This window comes from Gordionus sp. m RMFG-2023, chromosome 4, assembly GCF_954871325.1.
Source record: "Gordionus sp. m RMFG-2023 chromosome 4, tfGorSpeb1-WG-v2, whole genome shotgun sequence".
In the NCBI taxonomy this organism is placed as follows: domain Eukaryota; kingdom Metazoa; phylum Nematomorpha; class Gordioida; order Chordodea; family Parachordodidae; genus Gordionus; species Gordionus sp. m RMFG-2023.
Window position 1 is genome coordinate 24954124 of NC_088778.1, and position 17715 is coordinate 24971838.

The window sequence follows — 17715 nt, forward strand, 5'->3', positions numbered from 1 at the left end:
ATTACCAAAATGCAACTTGTAGTTGTAGCAATTATAAAGCACTTTTTTATTAATATTTTTTTGAGGCATGGTTTGTTCTTCTTTATTTCGGTCAGATATGACGTTTGCACATCGTACTGGCTTATTATATTCGATGGATTAATATTTAATTCATTAACTAATACAATTTATTAATGCTTTCAGCAGAAAGTAATTGTAAATTAATGATTCCTATTAAATTATATTGTATTTATCCACAAAAAATACAAAGAATAAATATGCGCAGGTTTTCACAACTTATTTATTAATCTGTCTAAATTAAATAAAAAATATTTTTCTAAGAATTTTGTTACATTTTGATATGGATTTAATCTTTAATGGTGAATTAAAATTTACCTAAATAATTTTTATTTAATTTTTGTGCCAAATATTTTTTAGGGGTCAGGTTAGGGGTCAAAAAATTTTTCATAAATGATAAAATTGAGAGCTTCCAAATCCTATGGAATAGAGTATACAGTTATGATATAATATATTGTAAATCTTCCACTGAAAAAATTTATGTCAAATGATAAATCCCAAGAGAAATTCATAGTATTCTCAAGCTATTATATATGTATTGCATAGGCAATGCCAGATTTTACAGAAATAAAGTGATGTGGTAAGTATCTGTAATAAAGACCTCTTGGATCCTCATGTGTAGGTCGGACTCTCTCAAAATTATATACGAGGGCGATTTTAAAATCTGATTTTGGCATTCCAAGTACCTGCACCTCTACCCGTGCTAAATGCATTTCCAGTAAAATTAAGCTTCTATATTTAATCTCCCACGTACGTAATTAATGGAGTTCTACATAATTCTATCAGGATTCAGGATATTGAGAATTTTTTTAACAAATTTTATTCTCAAGAAAAGGTGCTCGACTAATAAAACAGATTCAGTAGAAATTAATATCTCCCACTAAAATATGCTTGGCCAATGAATGATTTCAATAATAAATTATTCCTTTTTTTGTGTATCTTTTTACTTTTTAGACTTAATCGTAGATAAAAATTATTTCAATCACAAGCTCAAAATTTACAAAAGAAGTTTTCTTCTTTTCAAAGTGTATTATATAGCAATTTTTTTTATCGATAGCTGTTTTGATAATAGTTTTTTTTTTAAATTTCGCAAAATTGTTATTTTTGATCACGGATATTTTGGATAAATTTTGATTATAAATATCTTTTTTTGTGCCATAATTAACATAATTTTTAAGAAAATAATACTTGTATATTTTATCATTTTCATTACAAATTTTTTACCAATATAATTTATCAATTCCTCATTTAAAATAACCTTTTTTTTTATAATAACGGATTATAGAATTTATTTGTAAAGAAATTTAATTTTTCTCGCATTAAGATTTCGAGGGCCAAAAAAATCCCACGCTTTTAACCGGTTAAACCCGTAAGAAAAATTTTAAAAGAGTTGTACTTTAATTTCGAAACCCAATTAAACTTATTGTATGATTATTAATAGAAAATTGAACTCATTGCCATTCTTGTTAGCAATGAAGAAGATATAATAATAAAATATGATAATCAGCCTAAAATTATATGAAAATTTTGGTAAAATATTATAAATGTCTCTTCTTCACTTCTCTTACAAGGAAAAATTTTTTATATGATAATCTTTTATTATTATAGTATTTTTTTTAACAGAAATATTTTATAAAAAAATGTTATAAAATATAAATGAAATGATATTTATTTAAGATTGTTATCAAAAACTTTATTTTTTTATGTATTAATATTAATTTTTTTTAAATCGAAATAAATATACAAAATTACACTTAATTTAACAATATTTAATCTCACTTCTACTTATAAATTTATAAATTATAGCCAAAATGAAATTGTATTTTTTCAAAAAATGATATATTACTAAAAAATATTTAAAAATCAATTCAATGAAAATATTTATATCTTATATTTATTTATTCAGTATAAATTATGGACATATATATAAAATTTAATAAAATATAACATTTAATTTTTTTTCTAAATATTAAATATTAATATATAAAGCTTTTTCTTAATTTATGTGCATTTGATATAGAAAATTCTATAAACATTTATATTGATTTGAAAATAAATGATAAGTACATGCATTGCAATTTTATAACAAAGTTATATCTAATTATAATTAAAAAAAAACTTTAAAAAAATTAGAATGCAAATAAAATTAATAAATTGCATATTTTTTAATTAATTTATTGTATTTATCCCCTTCCCCCATCAATTTTTTTTTGGCAACTAAAATGTCAGCTAATAACTTTCACCATTGTAATTAAGTAATCAAAAATTTAACTAGTGAAGTTAAAAAGTTTAATTTTTAAATTAATGTTCTAAAATAATCCCTATTTATTAAAAAATGTGTGATGTCATCAGATTGTCACGCATAATTAAGCATGCAAATTTAAATCGTATTTTTTCTTCGCTTATAATATTTATTTTGCATATTCACTGTAAAAATATCGCTACGGTACAATATTTGTTTTAAATTTCAAAGCTTATTGCTTCAGTAAAAAATTTGACAGTTTATTAAATAAATTTGCACTTTACTAATATTTACTGCTTAAGAATATATATTGTATATATGTAATGTAACTATTGAAATAATTGTTAAATTTAAGTTTAACTTTATCCATTTAAAATTAAATCAGGTGTAATAATATGCTATATTTATCATTTCATTTGAGATATGTTTTTGATATCAAATTTAAGATTAGAAATCAAATGTTACTATTTTGAATTATCCCATAATTTATTTATTACACGAATATTATTTACTGGTATTTTTAATTTGTCATATATATGTATTATAATAAAATATTAATCAATAATCATTTTTTCAGTGTAATTGTTTTATAAAACCACAACAATGATCAATTAAATAAAGGAACCATAACAATCAATCTGGTTCAAATTTTAAAGCCTTTTACTTTGTTTACATATATATATATAGGTTAACATGCAAAAAACATTATTTTTATAATTTGTAACTCACTATATACTAAATTATTCAAACAGTTGGATATGTGTATATATATTGAAACTAACATAATCAGCCCATTATTCTTTGTGGGTTTGTCAGACTCAAGGCAAATGTGCCAGTACTCTCATTGCATACAGGATTCACATTCAAAAAGGAAAACGATTGATGTAAAATAGAATAAGTCCAATCAAGGTGGAAAAAACATAATTATAGATTTAAGAACAATCCACCCATTTAAAAGTAGAAATCATTATTTATTTTATTAGCATACATTAAAAATTTAAATTATTATAAAAAATTAATATATTGTGATTTATTTCTAATAATTTATATTGATGTATAGAAAAATGATTTCATAGCAAATGTATAATTATTTTTATAACTATGTTACTTTTTTTTAAAGCTGCATAAATGTAACTATTACTAATAACACAAAATATAAAACTACTGCACTATTTTTAATCTTATATCATTCTTATATCATTCTTTAATTTTCTTTGTCATTTTTACTTATTATTTATTCCCTCTTTTATTTATATATATATATTTTATAATTTCATTTAAATTAGTAAATAAGAAGAAAAGATGTAAATAAAAGGGAAAGCTAAATAAATTGATAAAAAAGAGAATGATTGGTTTAAAAATGACAAATAAAGAAATTAATAAAATCAAAAATTCAAAGAAAAGAAAAAGAAATAAAGAAAATTCAGTGACAAATAAATTAAGAAAATTGAAGAAATGAAGCTACATTTAGGATGTCCACTTATTCTTTTCTTTTAACCTGTTATGGAACTAGGTGTCATTCTCACCAATGTGGTAGTTTTCATTTATTCAAACACCCTTAGAGTCAACTCAGAAGATGGGAGAAGATTACTAATGTAAACGCTGGACACCTTCCCTGAAATTTCGGGGAACAGAATTCAAAATTTCCAGGAATATTTAATTTAGCATATTAGAAAGTGATCTAATATATCACAAAAACCAATTTTATTTTCCATTATTCCAACATTAATAAAAATAATATGAAATTTCTCAGCAAAATAAAATGCTGTGTTTTGTTGTCAGAATTTAACGGTAAACAATTTAATTTCGTTTCTATAATTTTGAACCAACCAATGATGATATAGCATCTAGCATAACTGCAGTCAATGCTCTAATTGCAAAATTCAATCTTGATATCCAATTTTGCAAAATTTTGATCCAAGTTTTTGGAAATATGGGAAAGTGCAAAACATGTTCAAATCTGATATGGTGTAAAGACTTTTGTCTGCATCAACATATAAGACCCATTCCTCCGATGATAGCTGCTTTGGAGTGAATTTAATCTTATTTTAGGAAAACCCACTCCAAAAATCGGAATAGACTAATAAATAAATTCTAGAAAAGCTAATTAATATAAATTGCAATTTATATTTGCAACATAAAATTATTGATACTAGTCTCAGCTCCTTAAATTTTAGAAAATGAAAATATATCATCTGTAGATAGTGGTATCATTGTAGACGAAGGGCATGAGTTGAACTCCTCATTCTTCTAATTAATTTCATATATATATTTCGATCATTATAATTTCAAGTGTTAAATAAAAGCTTATTCATCAAAATATATATACATTGCAGTCATTATTGGTTTTCACTCTATTTAGTATATCTAATTCACTGGAGTCAAGCATCTATCAGGCTATAATAATTCTTTTTGATTATCAGTCAATTTCGGACATTCTTACAAAGTTCTTCTAAATTCCCTATGATTCCCCAAAATGCTCGGGATATTCCCGAGATGGGAATTTTGCATAAATTGAAAAGGCCAGATAGCATAACACTTATATCCCTTTAGGAAGGCAGAAAATTAGCTTGGGATTTAAAAAAAGATCAAAAATGCGAAAGAGGGGGGATCAAAAAACGCAAAATTAAATTTGAAAATTGCAGAGAAATGACTAAAATTATCAAGAATAACGATTTACCTTTTTTAAAATAAATATTTTCTTAAACGTATGGTTTTTCTTTTTGATCGCAAATTTCCTAAGCTTTTGGAACTTTTCCTTTGATAGGTTTTATATTTTTCAAACTTTTCCTCTTTTAAATGGAAAACCCGTGTACATTTCATAAAGCGATTTTTAAAAATCTGTTAGGGAAGGGGAAAAAATCTAGATGAGCTATTACATCCACTAATTCTATCTATACATAGGTGATATGATTTATTTTTGTTTATTCCATCTCTGCATCTGGCTATTTTTAAGTTCCAGCTTGCATGAATAAATTTTGATTGGTCTTACTATTTATAGAAAAATATTCGAAAGAAAAAGCGGCATTTTTTAAGGAGCAGGTAAAAATTTTTTTAGAATAATGGTTAATCAATATCGGACATGCAGCTCGCCTATACAGGTTTGGGAAAAATATTCAAAATGTATTCGAATATAAACACAGATATATTTTTTAAAAATATATAATATATATATACTAAAAAATACCTACAAAATATTTCGGAAAAAGGTATTAAATAGAAATCTTAGTGATTAAAACCCCGATTTGGGTCAATTTTTAAAAACCGCTCAGTTTAGATTTTAACCGAAATAATATGTAAGCCTTGAGAAGATGTTCAAACTTATCTTCAGGCTTACATATTATTTTGGCTAAAATTCTAATCTCACCGTTTTGAAAATCTAACCAAATCGGGATTTTTAATAATATCAAGAAATCCTTTAAACACCTTTTTGGAAATAGATTTACCAATATCAATTTTTTTTTAATTTGAAGATTTTTATTATCCATTTTTTAAAAATCATATTTTAAGGTAATACTTGAACAACGATCAAGATATAATTTTTAAGGTCATATAAATAAATATATAATTTCAGTTATTTCATATATAGTCCAGTTCATGTTTACACGCAACTTGAGTGGCATTCAAACGAACGATCCGGGTCCAAATCTGAGATAAGCCTCAATTTAAAAAAAACATATTAAATGATAGAAATAGAAGAAAAAATGTAAAGTAAAGATTTTCGAAAATATTTATTTATTCAGTTTTCCTTTCAGCAAACATCGCTTATTTTAATAAAGTTTACTCTCACACGGAGATTCGACTTTTAAAAATAATTCAATATATACCAGAGACCTGCAGATGTACCATTTGCACGGCCCAACCCGGCCCGGATTCTTTTATAGTATAATTTTTATTTTTATAGCTAATGGCGATTTCAAATATTTGGTTCCGGATTTTTTTTTTTTAAAATGTCATGCCCGGCTCTGGTATATTTTATAAAATTAAAATACGGTCCTGCCCTAAACCCGGGCTTAGGGCTGGTCCTGCAGGTCTCTGGTATATACTTTAGTGTTGTTAAAAAAGCCCTGATTTTTAACAACCGATTAAGATTTTTGCTAAAATATTATGTAAGCCTCGAGATTTGGCAAGTAGAGATCCAAATCTTTCTGCCACCTACGAGAAAAATTTTCAGGCTTTTATAATATTATTTTGGCTGAAAAATCGACCCAAATCTGGGTTTTTAAATAACGCTATATCTTAATGTTACTTTTTATTTAATCTTTAATTTACTAATTATTCAAATTAATACACGTGTTGATGTCCAACCCTATACTCAAGGATCATTTTTATACCGAGTTATTTAGTAGAATTTTGAAGTTTTCTCATTTTTCACGCATTCCTTTTAGAGCTTGCTCACTTATTAGTCATCACCTCTTTTTTTGCCAACGTAGTAATTGTACACTGTTGTTTTTTAATATCAGCTGATAAAAAAATTATATCATAATTTAGAAACTCCTTTTATGTCGAAGAAACGATTAAAAAGCTAGCTGGAATGACCTCTTTGCAAACAAATATGAATAATATTAATCTTTTATAATTAGATACAAATATATACAAACTATTTTATAATTAATATCGATCCTAGTTCTCAGACATTTATTTTTGGATTTCGTCGTATTCGGACCTTGATCTTAATATTTATTATCGAACTCAGAACTCGAAAAATAATTTAAAATACTTTGTTTTATACTAATGGTTCTTATGTATATTTTGACAACCCAAAAATACCAATTCAAAATATTTTTGGGTTGTTTTAAAGTGTGTACATTTAAATAAATATTATTTGATAATTTATGTATTTTTTTCGATACAAATAAAAACAAATTATCGTTTACCATTCAACCTAAATCTTAGCCCCTTTCCTTTTTAAGCTGCTTAGACGAACCTGGACATGGCCTTACAATTTTTCCGATTTCTTTGAAACACCTTGATTTTATCCAACGAAAAAAAAATTTTTAAATTGAATTTTCTATCGGATTCGAATCTTTAATGAAAAAAAATTTCTCATATCCGGACGAAATTTTTTCCCGGATCGGGTTAAACCGGAAACCGGGCTCTTTAATATATATTAAACAGTCTCACTTCGAAAATATTTAAAAAAAACAATTTTTTATTTTATTTTGTAGATCGATTATTATATCATTAATTTTTATAAAAATTTATTTAATTTTATTTTTTTTAATATAAATTAATAATTTATATAATTTTTTTTTAAAACATTTATATTAGCGTTCAAAATTTACAAAATTTATCTAGGTTTTGTTTTTAGAGCTATTTTGTTGTTTTCAAGAATAAGAAGAAAAAAAATAAGGCAGTAAGGCCTAAAGAGGAAAATGGCTTTCAAAAATTTTATATAGAATGATGATAAGGTATTTCTTCCTGCGGGGATGATAGAGTATTTATTAAACGCCTCCGCTAAAATCTGGCTAGCAAATAGTTAACACGTACGCTTGAATCATAATAATTTACATTTAAAGCAATGTGTCATAATAATAGTCACTGACTTTTGAATAGCATTTTATAAATATGAAAATTGAAATCATAAATAATTTTTTATAGAAAATGTGTTTTTAAATATTCTATTTTTCGAGCCCAACCCCTAACCATTGCTGTAGTATATAGTTAAGGAGGTAACGAGTTTGATATCGGTTATCGGGCCAATAATTTTAAATTCACCGATTTGATAAAAATGTTTTTATATATCAAGTTAATAAAAATAGGTACACAGCAATTAACTTTAATAAGATAGGGTAATGGTCGATAAAAATCATGAATATTTTTTGGATTAATCATATTTTAAAAAAATTTAATTTTTTTTGGTAAATTTAAATGCATTGCATTTACGCAAAGTAAAATAGAAATATCTAACATTGCTTTACAGCGATTACAAATAATATAAAATAACAGCATAGATAAAATAATCTTGTATTTTTATTTTAAACATTCAATATTTTAACCCCATCCCTTAACATTCAAAGGCGCTCAATTATGAGAGCCTATGTCGATATATTTTTTTTGATCACGTTTGAACAGATATTTTAATAATACCGTATAATTGGTTCATTAGATTATCTTGTTAAGCATTCACTCACTTAGCCATAGTAATTTATACCTTATCTCAATCCTCATCATTGTACAAATAAATGATAAATAGCTTTATATTTTTATCGTAATGAGGATGACAATTAGAAATATATAGACAAGTTTTGAGTCCGCCAGCTAATGATTTTGGAGAGAAGCTCGTCTATTAGTTTAAAATTAACTATTCATTTTTAATTAAACATTAGCTTACGTCCACCATCCCGCCGAGTATACATTTTAAACTCTCACGCCCACCCATTAGTTTCTTCTTTTCCCTACTCATTTTTTAAATTTTTTTTAACATTAAACAAACCTAATCACAACTTTATAAATTTAGGCATATTTTTGTTGGAATCACTTGAAAATTATAATATGCGTTATGTTTCGGCTCATTAGAAATTTTGATAAAGGGTTTAGGTTCTTAGATTTGTTCCGATTTCGAGATTTCCGCTCTAAATTGCTGAAAATTGGGAAACTCGTTTATATCTCTAAAATTTTTTGAAAGAAATATTAAAAAAATTATAATAGATGTTAGGGAAGTAGACTCCTATATTTAAATTGAGTTTTTTAAAAAAAAAAAAATCTCTATAAATGGGGGTCTCGATTTTAAAGAAATTAATTTAAATACAATTGTTTACTTCCCTAGTATCTTATCTATTAATATTATTTTCAATAATGTTTTAAGAAATTTCTAGGAGATATAAGCGAGATGCCCTATTTTTAGCAATCCCAGTTCCGAGAATTCAGATTTTAAACTGTGATATACTTCATATTTATCATTATTTTAGCGATATAATTATTTTTAGAAACTAGCTTTATTTTTTTTTACAAAAACTAAAATTAATTTATATTAATTAAGATAACAACCTATGATATCCAACAACTTTGAAGATAATTTTAACTTATTTCAATTTTTTCTTTAAGAATTTATTTATACTTTGATGATTTTTTTGGTGACTTAATTATAATGGTATTATATAATGTTTTTAATTTTAAAATATTTACAAAAAGAAAATAGAAAGATGTTATTAAAATTAACGAGGGTTTTGTAATTTTAGTCTAAAAAAAATAAGATGAAAAATGTTATTAATAATTTATTATAAATTATTTTTTTTTAAATTTGAAGAAGAAAATTATATGTATAAAAATAAAAATAAAATAGATTAAAATTTGATTAATTTTTTTTATTAAAAATTAATTATCAATATTTATATTTTTTTTTACAGAGAAGAGTATATATATATAATACCTATGATAAGAGAAATTTTAATTAAAATATTTTTTTTATTATACAATCCCATTTATGCCTTCTTATATTGCCGTTTATTTTAACTTAAACTCCGGCTTACTTCCAATCATGCATGGTTTAGTTCTATTTAATCGGTCTTGTTTAGGTCTGAGAGTCATATCATATTCTCACGTTAAAGCTTGAAAGATCATTCGGAATAAAATTTTAGAGTATGTACGATACAAAATATTCTCATTTCAGAATTTGAGCCTATAAACATGAGGAATTATTTTTGGAAAATAGACCATATTATATTACAATATATAGTCTTAATAAGATTTATATTCTTCAAAACACTTTTTTTTTCATGTTGCAGGACTGGATTGTCAAAATTTTTTAAATTTATTTTGTCCAACAACTACTAACCAAAAATTTTGTCAATATCCAAACTTATTTATTTCTAAGAAAATTAAAATATTGTACTCAAGCACTGAGCTGAAATCTTTGATAGGGTTGTATCATAATGAACCCACAGTTTTTTAAGACTTTGATTGTATATTCTATGGAATAAATTACTTAATATTATTGTTTATAGTGCCGGACACCCCCTCCCCCCTGATGAATTTTCAGAAAATTCTGAAGCCTCGAAATGGCCCAAAAAATTTAAAAAGAATCCAAAATATAATTAATAATTGTTTATGATTTATATTTAATCATTCTCGCCAGAAAATTTATTCATTTGTGGGCTCGAGGCCAGCCCTTTTAAATTAAAAAAATATAAATTCTCATTTTTATGAAATAAAAATTACTATGCTTCTCTTATACAAATAAATTTTTATTATATCAATTTATTTTGATAAACCAAGAGAACACGTTATTTTGTTATTATTCAGAATTTTTTAAATATTTTTCAAACCTAGCACGATATTTTGTTTTGGCTGAGCTAAAATATTTTTAAACCCAGTTAGTCGAGGTTCAGGCCGACTTTAAACTACCGATCCAATTAATTGTGTGAAAATATGGGAAATTTTATTTACTAAGGACCTAAGATAGAGATTGAGGGAGGGACCCCATAATAATGTTCGTTTTTTGTAAGGGGAAAATTTTGTATACCTTTGACTAATTTGTAATATAATAATAAATTTCAATATTCGGCATTCTTTTAATCCTTCTCTCGAATAAGTTCGTCCCTTCATCATGGTATAAAACTGTCAAATCATTTTATTTTATTTTTGCCTTAACAAGTGCTTACTACTTTATTAAATTTGTTACAACATTCTATAGAATTTTTATAATTTAAAAAAAAAAATTTTATCGGCTAATATAAGCATTACATTATATAATAATTTTAAATAAAACTATCGGCTTGTGTCAGCAGGTCACCTTTTATCTCATTTTTTTGCGAATTTTATGATTTATATTAAAGTTTGTTTATTAAAATTTTTAGATTGAATTTTTTTTTCTGCACTTGTTCGTTAACTTTCAAACCTTAATTAATATATTTTATATCATTAATCGAATCATAATTTTAAGCGCGAAATAGGAGAGAAATATACAGATATGAATAGTGTTAATTTAATTTTACAAATAAAGATGCCAAGTTATGATCGATAACTTTTAAGGTCGCTAAATTTATCACCCAGCTAATTTTGCTTATTTTTTGCCTTATCGATCCCGGACCTATGAACCCCATCGGAAACTGGAACATTATATTATTTAATATTATATTTTTATTTTATAAATTTACTTAAATAAATAAAAATATAATAATAGTGTTGAATATAGTGAAATTGATGCCTTTATGATTGGATTTGTGATTATCTATCTTACATTTTTTTTATCAGGTTTGAGGTATATGGAATTGAATTATAAAATTTTCAAAAAATTAACTGAAATGCCTTTAAAACAATACTATAAATTATTGTTTTTTTTATGACCTGCTTATACATGATTTTCGAAAAAATACGAGATTGAATTTTTCAATGTATTACTAGATCAAGAGAGAAATTCGTTGGAGGAACTTTTCCAGAAGTTAAAGCTATTTAAAGATAATTTTGGATCTTTATTCAATATACCAGAATTAATAAATGCGCTTGAAAGTGCTTTTATGATTAATATTTAATAAAATAGATATGTTTTTAGATTTCTTTGCGAAAATATATAAAATAAGCTTAGATAAATGGTGTTTTTTAAGGTGCCGTCAAATTATTTTTTTTGCATTGGGCCACTAAAAGTCTCGGCACAGCGCTGTAATCAGCTCCCTAATTGGAGCACGTGAATCTATCGTTCTCCCATCTTATTAAGACGTACACCTCAATTAAGATCTAGATGGAAACTGAAAATAATTCATTTAAAAGAAAGGAATATAAAATACGTTAATTTTTATAAAATATTTTTAAACGAGCCCTAAATTAGAACTTGAACATTTATCTTAAAAAAACCTTGTTTAAAATATAAATGCTTCATCAAAAAATGGTATATATATTTTTCATTTATTGTGTATTAAAATATAATAAGACAAGAGGATTAAAAAGTTATAGTATGGATCTTATTTATTTTAATACTTTAAAATATTTTATTTAATATGTTATATTATGATTTGCTAAGCTTTCATTCAAAAGTTAAACAACTATTATGCCTTTTTTTTAATATACAATATATTATATTCTATTATAATAAATTTTTCTAAATAAGAATACTTATGAGGCCTATAGTTCTTTTGATTAAATGAGATGACCTTTTTTTAAAACATTAAATGTATTTCTTATTTATAGATGTCAACTGATAAATGTAAACCTAGGATGGGGCTTATTGGACCCTGGAACTGTTATTTAGATGGCTATAATGCGCTCGAAAAATATTTGCTTCATCACAGGTATGTTTATATTTTCTGTTCTAATTTTACTACAATCTGTAATTTGGGCATCTCCAAATGAAGAATAATAGCTTTAATATGGTATAAAAAATTATATCATATCGTTGAATTGGACTTTTTATTTTTATTAGTCCGAGCCCCATTTTATATGAAATCAAATTTTATTTTTTAAATATGACAGGCTGGTCCATTCAAAATTTAGTTTCATAGTTACTGAATATTTTAAATGATATATTATAGTATATGACTTTTTTCATAGAAATATATATTATTTAAATAGTATATATTCATTATCCCTATTAAATTTTATGATTTTAAAGATAAATAATATATTATTTTATTTTCTATGTGATCTTTAGATTAACGCTAAATTTTTAAAATTATTATGTTTTTTAAAAACCTATAAAGTTACACAAACGAAAATGAAACCACACGGGTCATCAATCAAGGAACTTCGCCTCAATTATTTATCGTTTTCGGTAGTGGACCCCATTCCTCTGCCGAAGATTCGCATTTAGACCACTCTCAATTAACCTACTGGTGTCCGGATGTCAGAGCCGCCATGCCGAACTTAGAGACTGTTTTGTCTCAACTTAAATGGCCTTCCGAAAATACGGAAAAAAATGAGAATGACGCTCGATTCGATTATATTTATTGTTCCGTGGGAACAGGGCAGTATTGGAAGGATCAAAATAACCCTTTTAGGGTTGACGGATACATCGGACTTAAGCGAATACCCTCCTTGTTTCACTGGGGTAGTGCCGATATATTAGAAGAAGCCAATTGTAATGATCCCGATATTGTTAGAGATTTTATAGAAAAGCATTTGCATTAAGAGAGGAGAGGTATAGAGGTAAAAAAAGGGGACCATTATTTTTAACCCAGTGAATAATATGAAATTTTTATCGATATATAATATGTATTCTCATACTTTTCGACTTTATAATATAATAATTTTTACGCGAATAAAAATGACGTGTGTTTTTTAAAATTTATTTCCTGGTCAAACCAGAGTGTCGCTGATATTAAATAGGAATTCGATATTTTTTTTAGTATAACATTAGGTAGATAAACAGTTTAAAGGGTGCTGCGATACATAGTCAAGTTTATCATATTCATAATAATCACGAAACCAAAGTTTAGAGATTAGATTAAAAAACGGGTTCATATTCCGGTTCTAAATATTTTTTAAAAATGTGGTTCCGTTTCCTAAAATTTTGAAAAGCGAATATCTAGGTTCGATTTAAAAAAGAAAATTATTTGTACAAGCCCGGGGCGGGTCAATTTATTTTAAAAAAATTGTATTTATTAAACTTTTAAAATATCGCATAGAGGATCACTTTAAACAATCTTTCGATTCTCATATTTGTTAAAAACCATTTATAACAAATTAAAGTCAATTCTTTTAAATAATGAAATTTTAAAAATTACTAGTAAGCTAAATAACAATTTGGGTCTAGCGATGGGGGAGAGGCTAAGAAGATTAGATTGAATTATTTTCTTTTTCTTAAAAATAATAAATTGTAAATTTCTTTACGGAAAGATATCAGGTTGTGACATTCAATAATAAATAATGGAAGACCGGGATATATTGAAACTGTCTTAGATAATAACCTAAGAAGGTCAGAAGAATTTTAAAATTTCAGAGCTAACAATGATTTCATATTTCCAACGATTCCTTAAAAAAAATTATCATTGTCACTAAAAAAATGGAGTGTCTAGCAAGGTCTTACTCAATAATTTTTAATATTTTTATGCCATACAAGAATCATCTCACCTCATTAATTTTCTGTTTTCCTGAATCGGATAGAATATTCAAAACTTCTTCCACACCTGGCAGCAAAATTAAATTCTAATTTTTTTGGTAACTTAACTTTAAACCTAGACATCTAGATTGCCAGTGAACGTGGATAAATCAATAATATTAGAAATAGAAAAGAGGCTCAAATGAATAAAAGATTTTTTTAAATTTTAACACATTTTTTTTTTATTGAATATAATTTCCAATATTTATGAAAAAATTAATAATAATTTCAACGACAAACTAAATAATCCCTTAACAAAATTTAATGAATATCATTACAAATGCCATTTTGGTTTTATACTATCTTATTTGAGCTAAATAATACAAAACCAAACTTATTAATTAAATAATTAATATTTTATAGAAATATATTATATTCTATAATTACCGTTCTACTTTATATTATTTAGTTGTTTTTTTCTCCTTCATAATATTAATTCCTCATATAAAAAATAGTAGAGAAGAAGAAAAAATTATAATTAATTTTTTTTTTTAAATTTTGCAATTTTTTTCAACAAAAATTTTTCAGTTTCAAGAACTTAATTTACTAAGTTTCATATATTATTATTATATAAGAGTATATATTATCACTATTTTTTTTGGAAAGGAAAATTAATTTTATATTTAATATTAATATTTTATAATTTTTTTTGTATTTTGATTAAAAATTTTCTGTATTTATAACAGTAGAGTATTTCATTTTTACTTTATTTTTTGCAATATTATAAATAATTATAAATTGAGAATACATAATTTTTTTAAGGAACAAGAAATATCGCAAGTGTCATTTTATACGATATATAATATGTAGTATAATATATAAGTGTGTATCTTTCCTTTTCTTTCTTAAAAATAAAGTATAAGTTGAGAAATTTATATTTTTGAAAGATTATATAAGTATAGTTTATATTCAATATCCTAATATATTAAAAATGTTTTTATAATTTAAAAAAAAATATATAATTTATTTTCATTACGAAAAGAAAAAATCAAAAAAAAATTAATATTTAACTTGGTGTGTAAAATAAAGGAAAAAAAAATTAGAATAAAAGATAATATGTAAGGAGGAAGTTTTGTTGGTAAAGAAAGAGAAATGAATATAGATAAGGGCTTAACTAGATGAGAATTTTTTATATATTTTATTTATAAATAAATTTGGTGATGTTTGGTTATATTCTTATAGAAAAATAGACGAGAATCGAAACATGAACTGTATATTTATCATGATTTTGAATTCTTAGCCCTAAACATCTCATATAATCACTAATTTAAATCTATGCACATTAAAAAAATTCGTGTATAAAATAAACTTGTTTTTTTTCTCTAATTTAAGCCCCATAGCGTTAGAGTTCATGAGGAAAAATTAACCTTTTAATTTTTCTGTGCTGAAGTTGCCATTGTAATTTTTTTTACAACACACATTTTTACACCTAATAATCCTCCCCCTCCCAACACTTACCAAAATCTTGGCATGTAATTGAGGCATTTATGATGAATGTTCACTTTCGAAAAAAATTATCGAGAACTCTAAAACCATTTTAAATCCTTATTACAGATGAAAAGAAAAAGAAATATTTTACATAATATAAAGCAAGAGCGATTAATCCTTTACCACATGATGTTTGCAATAAGTTAGAAATTCTCAGGTATTCCCTTTGACATATTAATCAATAATTGATCAAAAAAAATTTTTTTTATTTAGACCATAATAATGTATGTTACATATAAGTCACAAATTGTATTTAACAAACAATTTATTGTATATTATATATTGGTATGAAATAAAATAAAACTGTCTTTATTTGCATGGAAACAGTGCAATGGCATTTCGAGCATTCTACATGTGTTACGCCTTTACATAGTGGATTTTGCTTTGACGATTCTGGTTCTGTTGACTTTTTTCAGAATCATTTTCCTGCCCAGAATATAGTTCAAAATCAAATTTTGATACACCGCATAGAATGAAGAATTTAAAGCCCCATTTATGAGGCTTCATTGGCATATATTTTTTTAAATGTATACGAGCTTTAGTTGAGCAAATCATCGATTGCATTCCTCTTTAGGAATTGTATGAAACCTATCTTGAAAGTGTTTCACAATTGAGACTACTTTTATAAGCCTACTATGGCCTGGTTGACCTTTTGTTATAGAATTATTGTCATTAATGGATCGAATGCTTTCAAATTTAGTGATAGTCATCGTCTTTTTTTATAAGATCATTGCCAATTACATCTTTCCAATAGTCTCTTATCGATGGTAATTGGACATGAGAATATCAATCTTTCCTTAGCTCCATTATAGAAATTTTTATAGGTTTGTTAATATTTTTTATTGCTGCATATTTGGCTGCGAGAACTACTAAATCTAGGAAATTATCATTCAAAAAATATGATAAACATTGATAGGGAGTATGTAAAGCCAGTATCTCGCTGGATAAAGTGACTTTCCATTGAATTTTAGATAAATTTTAGGGATATTTATTTTTTTCCTTCCATATTATATCTCTTCTTCTATTTATAATAGTAAAATTATCTGAAAATATTGAATTATCATCCTCATTATCGTGGCCATGCCATCAGAAAAATAATCATATGATGAAATCATATTAGAATCTTATTAGTAACATACATATATTATCGATTAAAAAATATTTAATTAAATTTTTTTAAATATAAAAACGGAAAAGAATATAGGAATATTTTAGTTATCTGGTTCATATTTTTTTGAAAAATAATATCAAAGTTTAATATTAAAAAAATGTAATTAAAAATTACGAAAAATGTCAATTTTGAAATATAGGGAACAGCTGACATTAAATACTCGCACTTTAAATAAATATAAAAATTCTTTTTTAAAAAAAATGATTTTGATATAAAAGAAATGTTATTTATAAGATGATACAATTAAAATTTTCTCTCCAAAATAATTTACGCGGTAAAATAGGTCAAAAAATTTACTATGTGACTGATTAGTAGTCATATGTAATAAAGGGTATATAGGTACCATCATAAAATTTTCAAACCCTCATAAAGGAATATAAAAGTCGTGATTAAGGTTATAATTGGAATCTACAACAAAATAGGGGGATGCAAAAGACATTTCCATATTTTATTTATTTTATTATTCATCAAATAAAGTCAATAAAACAATAAATATAGTTGGGATAAAAATAATAAGTAGCAATTATCGTAAAAATATATATTAATAAAATCATATCTAAAGAAAAATTAGTTTCTTCCTCTATTATTAAAAATCTCAACTATTTAATTTGTAATTATTTATCCTTCACATTTTACCCAACCAATCACATAACTTAATCAATAAACGATGGAGACAGTGTCTACATGACAGGATAAACACTGGAAATGGATGCAAACTCCCCTCAA

General features: G+C 24.9%; 1 protein-coding gene across 1 annotated transcript in view; it reads left to right on the top strand.

Moving 5' to 3' along the window:
* LOC135928181 (uncharacterized) overlaps positions 1-13500 on the top strand; it is a 34436-nt gene extending 20936 nt beyond the window's left edge. The window contains exons 2-3 of the mRNA XM_065464558.1: positions 12425-12525; positions 12934-13500. Of these exons, the coding sequence (XP_065320630.1) occupies positions 12425-12525; positions 12934-13360 (528 nt within the window). The 3' untranslated portion in view covers positions 13361-13500. The remainder of the gene's footprint in view (positions 1-12424; positions 12526-12933) is intronic.
* The last annotated feature ends 4215 nt before the right edge of the window (positions 13501-17715 follow it).